The sequence below is a fragment of the Ciona intestinalis genome, chromosome 11, assembly GCF_000224145.3.
Source record: "Ciona intestinalis chromosome 11, KH, whole genome shotgun sequence".
Lineage (NCBI taxonomy): Eukaryota > Metazoa > Chordata > Ascidiacea > Phlebobranchia > Cionidae > Ciona > Ciona intestinalis.
Genome location: NC_020176.2, coordinates 3,711,071 through 3,720,950, shown reverse-complemented (window position 1 = coordinate 3,720,950; position 9,880 = coordinate 3,711,071). Strand labels below are relative to the sequence as shown.

Here is a 9,880-nt window from a genome sequence, read left to right as displayed (position 1 = left end):
AGGAAACATCGACAAAGAAATTATGGTTCAAATCCTAAGGGATAATCAATTGTAGTGTACACCACACTGAATGTCCGACCGCAAGGAGTCGAATCCTTCAGCAGCTCGATAAGCTCCAGTCAACCAATAAACACGCCATGCTGGTACCGCGATACTCTCGCTATATCTTCACACACTATAATATCGTCCGGATGTTACGTAAACCATCAGCCGTTACGAAAGACTGCATATAGGTTGTTACGAACCGCGCTGCAGTGGCCTATAAATAACGGAGCGTAGCACCACTGCAACATTATGCGGCGACGTCCACGTACACAAACCAGCAGTTATAACGCAACTCAGATGACCGTTACGCAACCGCACCGAACGCATTGACGTAGCGTAATTGTAACGTGGCCAGCGTCACAATTAGGCTTGGGGGTAGAGAGAAAATAATATTATCTTAACGGTCGGAATGTTATAAAACCATGGGATTTATGTTAAAAGAGTGTATATTATAACGTGCGTTGATATTACGAGAGTATTTGTGTACCAAGACAGCGTTCTTACCGAGTAAACCGAAACATACAAAACCGCTGAAAGATTCGATCTTTGTAGAAGAATCACACACTGGAGTGTACAACAACAAAATCTGATCCAGCAAGATGTTAGCCATAGTTTCATTGCATATATTTCATTGAAATGCAAAATGCACTATAGTAGTGACTAACAAAAATAGCTGGCAACTTACACCCAGCCGAAATGGGCCAATAATCTGGTTAACTCTCTATAGAGCAGACCAGCTAACACATGCACGCAAACCAATACAAAACTATATAATACAAGAAACCTCAAAACCGGCATCCTGTATCGGCGTCTTCGTCTTTGTTCTTCGCCTAGAAAACGCACATGAGTTATGTCACATATCCCACACTTTTTGTTTAAACCTTATTAATTTAATGTCACAGGCCTCACAGGTTTCGTTTTAAACCTTATTTATTTAAGCTAACTGTGAATATTAACTTTATTTACCAGCATTTTATGCGTCATATGCATTAATTATTGTGTGGAATTTATATGGTATAAAGTATAAATTGTACCTTTCGTTTTTTCTGCAGCTTTATCCGCCGTCTTTTCTGCAACAATATAATCGTTAAGTATATCGGTATGTATTTTATTACGTCATAATTACCTTCATTCCGTCTTATAGTGTTTGAGGGTCGCTTGGTCCTCTGTGACGTCAGACCAAGATCTGGAAATATCAAACTTCTTTAAACTGTCATTTTAAAAACGAAGTTTGGGACGAAAAAAAACTTACGAAGCAAGTTCTTCTGTTGCGTCATCACTAGTTCGTGACGTCACATCTCTAATGATATCTATGCAAAAGAACAAGTGTACGTAACAATGCATATTGTGAGTTAACTTACCAAACTCTTGAACTTTGTATCTTTTACGCGCTCACAGCGCGGATATAGTAAAATAGTATACGTATATATGTATAAACTAATATGTATAAATAAGTAATGTACCTTGCGCCCACGTCATTCGCGCATGGGGCCCCATGAAAAAAACGTCGCAAGCGTGCGTGGTATATAGAGCGATGTCCTAACGTAATAATTGCGTTCAATAGCGAATTCGATGCTTGTGACGCGGTTGTCATTCGAACTTTTGAGACGTAACGAATTTGGGTAGCGATTGCGACGAAACGAAAGAAAGAATTCCATATACAGCGAAATTAAACGTCGCGTGTGACTATTAGATATTGACGAAATAAAGACCGTCGCGCAACTTCTGAATAAATAGGTTACAAATAAACTTAACGTTAAAATGTGATCGGTTTTGAACGCAAGACACAATACTATAACATTATCTATGGTATAGTTAATATTAATAATAGTTTTAAAGATAATGAACAAATAGTAATAGTATAAATAAACTATATGATATTAAACAAAATTTCCATATACTTGTTTAAATGTTACTTTAGTTAGATTAAATTAATACTTAACTTGAGTCTTCAAGCAGAGACAAATATAATCCAAATCTGATGCAGAACCAACTTCACCCAGCTGCCACTGCCACGTAGTGTGAATGCCGCGAGTTCAAAAGGTTTTAACAAACGAGGAAAGAAATGAACCGAGGGCAATCAACGCTGATTACACCGAAGCGTCGGAATTTGAGTTTTGTGTTTCCAGATTATTTTGCCCAAAATTAACTTAACAACACCAACGGCGCACGCAAGGAAGCTGCCATAGCAACGTTTTCCAAAGCTAGCGGTTTACACACTTTTAGGTTAACGACTGGGATTAAACATATTTTGGTATTTTCCACGTAAATAAGTGAGGTAAGCCTATTATTTTCGTTTAATAAAAGTGTTGAATAAGTGGAACTACAATATGTTCAACGAGTTTTGAGAATTATTATGGAAATTTAGTGTAGACACATACTTCGTTGTAATAATAGACCGAACACATCTTAATACCACTTTCACAATTTAGGATGGGAATGTATTAACTGGCGCTGTGAAATTGGATGGATGATTGCATTAACCAGTTGCTAGCCGTATTACTGTCACGAGGTTTAAAGCAGATTTCCTGTTGCCGAGTCGTTATTGGTTATCTCTTTGTGCTGATTATATTAACGCGTTTGTTCGTACGATACAGTATTTGCATATGGCCTGGCTAAGTGTGTGGTAGTGTGGCCAAGGGATTAGACTTATTATGCGCCTATACAGCAATTGTGTAAACATACTAGACAGCGGATACGGATACAACCCATCAGAAACATATGCACCTGTTATGGCATGTTGTAGCAGCCAACGAATAAGCCAGTAGTCGAGTAGCTGCGCAGAGGCGTTTCATTATTGAACGGTTTTACAGCACAGACAAGAGTACAATGTGGGGCAATAACTATAAAGACCGAACATTCTAAAGTTTTAGGGTTGGTCGAGGCATTAAATGTAGCTTTACAAGTTGGATGTTAGCGCCATACAAAAGTATTAATAAGTAGTCTACGTCTACAGGTCGCCTACCGTTCCCGAGTTCATATTACTTGAGCAGACTTAATTTCATCACGGTTGAATAGTTGTGAACTCACCGCGCGTGTGATAAAGGTTATTGTTGGTCAGTAACGGCTAGTCCAGATCATGTGTGTAGCGGACAGGCGTTAATTTAATGTACAGAAGTTAATATTTGCCCGTGCAAAGGTACAGGGTTGCATTATCGCTTTGCAAAACTAGGTAACAGTAAATTTAGCATACAGACACTTTAAACTTACAGAAGACTACCATCATGAAAAGAAGTACGTAGACACATACTGTTTACTTTTTTTAAATTTACAGCTGTTAATAGCTGTGTTGTTTTGACCCGTAACTAAGTAAACGAATCGCTATAACGCTGTTGCAAAACAGAACTTGTTGACAAGGGTTCATGAGAGGCCGCGCCTTCGTCACGCCCACATTACGTAACGTATCAAATGGCCAAGCATTACGTCGCCGCCTCTAATTTGTTAGCCGCCTAAATCATAAGCGCATTTTGATATGACAGACATGGCTTGCAATGATGTAGAACACAGATAGAAAACAAGCGTGTCTTGCATTGACCCTGTGTATCTACATATCTTGTAATGTTTGCACTGTTTTGTCAACAACTTTCATCGTCTAATAGAAGAACGATAGCAAACAGATGGTAATAAAAAGGCTGATGGTAAATAATGGTAGTTCAAATTGCAGATGCAGACGCTAGGTGTAAGTGAATGAGTGCTTGAGATCAGTGTGTACTTACACCATGTTCAAGTCAACAACTTGCTCGCAATATATCCGATTGTTCCTGCTGCTGGCCGCTGTTACGCAACAATCAACAGGGACCAACGTCGTGAACAGAAGGCTTGCAGATTTTGCCCGTGAGGCAATTTCAAGTTTGCAACGCGAGGATGGCAGTTTTCGTTTCGATTTAGATGGCGTGCTTGGGCTCAAATCTGTTTTAATGAAAGGTGTTGCAACTTTTACGAAAACGGGACGAACTCAGCAATTTCGTGAAGCCATTGACCCCGAGGCATTCATGAACGCAACACAACTTATAGAATCGAAAGGTTTTCCTTGCGAAACGCATCATCCAATTACTGAAGATGGATATGTTCTTGGAATGCAACGAATGCCCCAACCATCAAAGACCAGGGAACCTGTGTTCCTTCTTCACGGCCTTTTGAGCTCGTCAGATTGCTTCCTAACCAATCTAGTTAATGAGAGTTTGGCGTATATTCTCTACAACGCAGGATATGACGTTTGGCTGGGAAATGTGCGAGGGAACCGCTACTCCAGGAAGCATGTTACGATGTCACCCGACGACCTTGAATTCTGGGACTGGTCGTTCGATCAAATGGGACAATACGATGTTCCAGCGATGATAAACCACATACTTAACGTTACAGGCCATCCCAGAGTCCACTACATTGGTCACTCACAAGGGACGACCTCTCTTTTCACAGGTGTCATGAGAAACGGACGATCGCTTGCGGATAAAGTAAAATCGTTTATTGCGTTGGCTCCTGCAGCCCTGGTCCCTAACATGCAGTCACCCTTGCATTATTTGATGTACTTAGCGAACGATATAGACTTGGTGTACAATCTGTTCGGACAAGGTGATTTTTTACCCCATGACGGACTTTTGGAAACGGTGTCTAAACTTCTATGCCCGTACGAGCAGAAAATTTGCCAAAATTTATTCTTTTTGATCGGCGGCACCGATTTTACGAACACTAATGTTTCAAGGATACCTGTCTACAGTGCCCATGACCCATCCGGAACATCGACACAGAACATGTTACATTGGGCGCAAATGTTCGGCAATAAGGAAGACACGATGAAGTATTATGACTACGGGTATATTAAGAACTTCAAACGTTACGGGCAGGTCCACCCACCGCGTTACAACTTCAGTGACTTTACAGTGCCTACTTACGCATTCTGTGGATATAGTGACACCCTTGTGGTTTTGCAAGATTGTAAAAAATTAATGACGCTTTTACCGAACGTACGCGAAGCGACTTTCATCCCACATTATACTCACCTTGATTTTATCTTCGCCATGAATTCGCCACAGGTTTTGTACAGTCGTGTTTTAAAGATTCTCGCCGCCTCCTAATTCTTCATCTTTTACTTTCAATTCCATTGTATTACTGTGACGGGATGAATGAATCCCCACTTTTTAACGTACTCTCGTAAATATACGAAGTGTAAAAAAAAGTTTCTTCACACAAAGCAGTTTGTATACCAGATTCAGGTCGAAACTAACTGAGAATGCCAAAAAGCATAAGATATTTAATCCAAAAACCAAAAATAAATTTGGAGCTAGTGACAGTAAACAAGTTTAAACTACATGTTCACAATCTTTGTAAATTTCCTTTACCAATAACAAATGTAAAATCCATATGCTTATCTTAAGATACAAGCATTGATATTATAAGGTTTAACATCATGTACATTGTACACAAACACAAGACCAGACACATAATTCATGATAAAAACTTCAAAAACCGCATGAAGCTGAAATAAAACAAAAAAGTTCAAAAATAGCGAAATTAGAATGTTTTGGGTGCTCAGAAATTTTACTTTATTGTAAAAGTTTTTAAAAAATCTTGACATGGCTACCTCACCACTGCAGGTTAAACACCTCTGATAATGTTGTTAAAATATAGGTATTGTTTTGAATATCATGATCTAGTATATCATAAGATTTAAAATCTCATGGTGTTTATGATTTTGGGTTTAAAGTATTTTCAGCAGAAAAATAGTACAGTAGGTAGGGGTAAGATTGGACATCTTTTCGTACTATACAATAACTATAGTACTGTACAATAATATCTCCAGCTACGTGCTGTTTTTATTTTGTTTAATAAGTGTTTTAACAGCAGTTAAAGTTTCAGTTTGTACTTCAACAAGTTTTTCGATAGCTTTAACAAGTTTCTTTTGTGTTTGAATAAGTTCATCAAAGCTTGGTGGTAAGGTCAACGCTATGTTGGAAGATGAATCAAAATTGTCACCATTTTGTCCGTTACTTGTTGTGAAATTTACGTTATCATGGCGGTCACCATGCAGTTCCTTGCTCGCCAAATCCACCTCAGAATCTGTGTCGTTTTCAGATGTTTCTTGATTGGTTGCGATTTCGAGAGTAACTTGTCTCATTTCATCATCTGCTTCAATGTCTGGATATTTTGTGACTGATGGAAGTTGGTCAAGCTTAGCGGATTTAACAACAAGCGACGGTCGCAAACTGTCCTGGTTACTCTTTCTTTTGATTTGTTTGAAGTATTCTGAATGTCCAAACTTGAGTTGTTCTGTTTCAAACGTTGAATGAGCTTTACGGGTCAACTCTTCAAAGGTGAGCGTCTCTAATACACTTCTGAAGGTAACCGGGCTAAACTAAGAATATTTGAAAATAATTAGTATTTATACTCTACATGAATGAAGTTTAACATGGCATGGGACCTGAGATATAGGCCACAGTTAGGCCATTACCCCAAAACATATTAATAAGTTAATAACAAAAGTAAAGGAAGGAATCTGGAGGTCCAGCCATTACATTTTTTAAATGATAACCAAACTGTAAATTATCTCAAAGACAAAAAAGTTTCAAAGACGACATTTTTATGTTCAGTTTTATATTTATGAGTTGTACCATAATCTTAATGTGATATATATTCCAAAACTTAAAAATTGTGGTTGTAATATAACTTACACTGACAAAGAAAGAATCAGCTTCCCCCAGTATGGAGTCAGGATCCTCAGCATCTGGTGGGAGACTTCCGTTGTTCTTCTGTTGGTAATCTGGTATAAAACAAACAGGATAACATTGGTTACAAATAACAAAGTAATCTAAATTACTGATGAAGATGACCAGAATGGAAGTTTAAAAATGTTGGCACGCAAACAAATGCCAGAAGAGCTGATTTGCAAATAAGTATAAGCTACAAAATTCTTTCATTAAGCATGGACTTACTCTAGCAGTACCATCAAAATTTAAGAACTACATTCTATATTCATTAAACATAAACAATAAAGTATAAAAATTACCTATGACAGATTGGCAACGATCCACAGCTGTTGCATGCGCAGTCTGGTGTTCGAATGAAGATAAATGACGAACCAGACGCCTCATTCTCCATCCCGAAGAAGGAGGGGTAAGACCAGTTGCCCACTTACATACTTGTGCATGAGGTATACTGCTACATCTGCATAACCTACAAAAGAATTTTAATTGTTATCTTTAGCTTAATGAAAAGCAGGGTTTTCAGAAATTGTTACACGCAAAACGAAAATGGAAAAGGGAAAACCATATACAAAACAAGAATGCAGAAGACAAATACCTGCAGTATGTGAAGTTTTGTTCTTTGTCGTGATAAAAGGAAGGAAATTTCTTGCTCCAAGCTGGACACCAGCGTCTGTAGACCATTTTTTGCTTCAATGTTCTTCCTTTACAAGAACTAATATTCCTATAAAGTCTTAGCTTAGCTTGACTGTAAATAAAGCACACACCAATAGTATAAATCTTAATAAGCATTTTAGTGGCACAGTGATTTATGGTGCAAAGAACAGAATGGATGTAATATAAATAATATAGGACAACTATAGAATTAATAGAATGTGTCAAAAATTATTGTTTGCGAATATTTTCAATAAATGATGAAATATCATCAATAGCTTTCCCAGTGCTTTCTAATGCATTGGAAACAGGGCTGGGTATCAGATTACCAACCGAACTAAATAACTCAGGTGGAACTATTTGATGCTTGTATACATTTTGATTTTGTTCAGACTCAAAGTTACTGAAAGAAAATCCACACTGTCCTCGAGCATATTCTATTCTTTCACTTGAATTAAACTGGGCTATTTTTTCAATCTCTTTTAAAACCATGTTTGATTTTTCTCGACAATAAATGGTGTTTTGGTAAAATCCTCCACGTTTTTCCTCCTCTGCAACAAGCCACAACAACCACTCGCATACATGCTTCATGTAGAAGAAGATAGAAGTATCACAGTTTAGGATGTTACTGCACACATGGTAGCGCTTGTTTGGAAGCAGAATTCTTGCCGAAATTGAAGATAGATTTTCTGAAGACTTTTTGATCATCTTCCAATCTTCTGATGACAATGCTGCATGGACCGTTGCTTCGTCATCAAAACAAACTTGGACACTCCCACCCGCAGAAGAGAACTTACCAAGATTTGGAACAATAACATACCCACTAGGATTCACATTATCACTTTGTAAATCACCCAGATCTCCACTTTTGGCATTTCCTTTCAACTTTGGATACGCATCCACCCAGCAAGCTGATTCAACTGGTTTTGAAGAAGCATTTTCAAATTTTGTATCCGTCGAACAAAGCCTCATGACTCGTAAAATAATATTTTTTAGTTTTTCATCCATTGGTAAAGCTGTTGGAGTGTACATCCTTTCCTTTGAAAGCACAAGCTTCATATTTTCATCCCTTTTGTATTCTTTGTAGGAGAAATGAAATCTACCCGTTGAGCCAGTGAGAATACTTCCATCATTAAGCCAGACTTCAATGTCATGTTGGGTATTATTACTATGGATTTCATTATGGAAAAACCAATACATGTTTCCATTGAAGAGCATACACTTTACACGCTTGTGGGGCAAAAGTGATAAGTTAGAATCTTCAGTTAAGCTTTCTTCACTTGTGTTTGTCCGCCACTGGTGTTTAAAGGGCTTTGGACAATTGTCTGGAAGTGCCTTGACGGCGTGCAATTTATTAAGAATGGCAATTTCACTTTGACAACCAGACCTTGCATTCAAAGCAACTTGCAGTGGGTATTTCCATCTGTCCGGACAACAGCTTGCAGAAAAAAGTTGTTTCACAACAGCATATTGTTTGTTAGCTGCATTGCTATCCACATTCTTGGCAGAAACTTTGGATTCGTTTAGTTTTACACAGAGTTTCACTTCAACTTGATTCTGACATGCCCAAAGCACCAACTCAGCTGCGTCATTCTTTGCACAAACTGTAACTTTTCCATCAGTATCCACCACAATGCTGCCGTCAGTTGGGTTTTTCTCTGATACAACTGGCCAAACATAATCAGTAACATCTTGATGCAGACGTACGACACCTTCACATAAATGGTGGAATTCTGCAGCGATATAGGGACCAACTGCAAACAGGTTTCTTACAGAAACAGCAAAATCAACCTGTGTTTTAGTATCGCTTGTTGCAAATTTGGACCGCTGTCGAATTGTGTTTAAATTTTCCACCAATCTTAATCCATCTGTGCTTGGTTGGTGGTATTGATAGTTTGCACCACAAGGAGATAATTGTAAAACTGAACGATCTTTAAACTGAACTTCAACACTGTCGTCATTGAAAATCAAAACCTAAAACACAAATATGTTAAAAAATCAACTATTTCAACTTAACATACATTATGCAAAGCTAACATAAACCTAGCCTGTTAACCAGTTAATCGAACACGAGCATTATCTTGTACTTACTTGCAAAACGGAGTTCTTCTCAGCGAGCTCTTTCACTGTTTGCATTGGATTCGCCATCTTTTAATGCAACGTGTAAATTTACGTACTATACATCTAAAAATACAACACGTATATCCAATAGCTACATCAATGGATAATGAACAACAATAAACATTCAAATTACAACATCGTTTTACGTTTATTTAAAAAATTCCCACCGCACAAAAAAAAACTTGCAGACATATTAGATTTCTATGGTCCTTGATTCTGTGTAAAAACGATAAGTTTTAGGGGAGCACGTTTAGAGCAGACCCTATATTCTTGCGGGCTTTAGACAATGGTATGTTTGAACAGAATACATGCGTTTAACGAATTAGAGATGTGAATAATTTTTGAATTAAACATTTTTGGAA

At 37.9% G+C, this 9,880-nt stretch overlaps 3 protein-coding genes across 3 annotated transcripts; 1 reads left to right on the top strand and 2 right to left on the bottom strand.

The window, feature by feature from the left end:
* The first annotated feature begins 2,846 nt into the window (after positions 1-2,846).
* Positions 2,847-5,221, top strand: LOC104266242 (gastric triacylglycerol lipase-like). The gene has a single exon (XM_009861965.3). The coding sequence runs from the start codon at positions 3,765-3,767 to the stop codon at positions 5,118-5,120; it is 1,356 nt and encodes a 451-aa protein (XP_009860267.2). The 5' UTR covers positions 2,847-3,764; the 3' UTR covers positions 5,121-5,221.
* Positions 5,222-5,266: 45 nt separating this feature from the next.
* LOC100179512 lies at positions 5,267-7,519 on the bottom strand. Its single transcript, XM_026836555.1, has 4 exons — positions 7,342-7,519; positions 7,049-7,215; positions 6,714-6,802; positions 5,267-6,397 (listed from the first exon to the last, which is right to left on the bottom strand). Exons 1-4 carry the CDS (start codon positions 7,425-7,427, stop codon positions 5,846-5,848), a joined length of 894 nt encoding a protein of 297 aa, XP_026692356.1. The 5' UTR covers positions 7,428-7,519; the 3' UTR covers positions 5,267-5,845.
* On the bottom strand, positions 7,493-9,661 carry LOC113473997 (uncharacterized protein C5orf34 homolog). The gene is made up of 2 exons (XM_026836554.1): positions 9,489-9,661; positions 7,493-9,371 (listed from the first exon to the last, which is right to left on the bottom strand). The coding sequence occupies exons 1-2, from the start codon at positions 9,543-9,545 to the stop codon at positions 7,629-7,631; spliced, it is 1,800 nt and encodes a 599-aa protein (XP_026692355.1). The 5' UTR covers positions 9,546-9,661; the 3' UTR covers positions 7,493-7,628.
* Positions 9,662-9,880: the final 219 nt, after the last annotated feature.

Bases quoted from the DNA above. Each gene is read 5' to 3' on its own strand.
- LOC104266242 (XM_009861965.3), top strand. From the start codon at position 3,765: ATGTTCAAGTCAACAACTTGCTCGCAATATATCCGATTGTTCCTGCTG.
- LOC100179512 (XM_026836555.1), bottom strand. From the start codon at position 7,427: ATGGTCTACAGACGCTGGTGTCCAGCTTGGAGCAAGAAATTTCCTTCC. The intron at 6,803-7,048 runs GTAATTTTTATA...GTTTTATACCAG, and splicing joins TCGTTGCCAATCTGTCATAG to ATTACCAACAGAAGAACAAC. The intron at 6,398-6,713 runs GTAAGTTATATT...AAATATTCTTAG, and splicing joins CTGATTCTTTCTTTGTCAGT to TTTAGCCCGGTTACCTTCAG.
- LOC113473997 (XM_026836554.1), bottom strand. From the start codon at position 9,545: ATGGCGAATCCAATGCAAACAGTGAAAGAGCTCGCTGAGAAGAACTCC. The intron at 9,372-9,488 runs GTAAGTACAAGA...TTTGTGTTTTAG, and splicing joins AGAAGAACTCCGTTTTGCAA to GTTTTGATTTTCAATGACGA.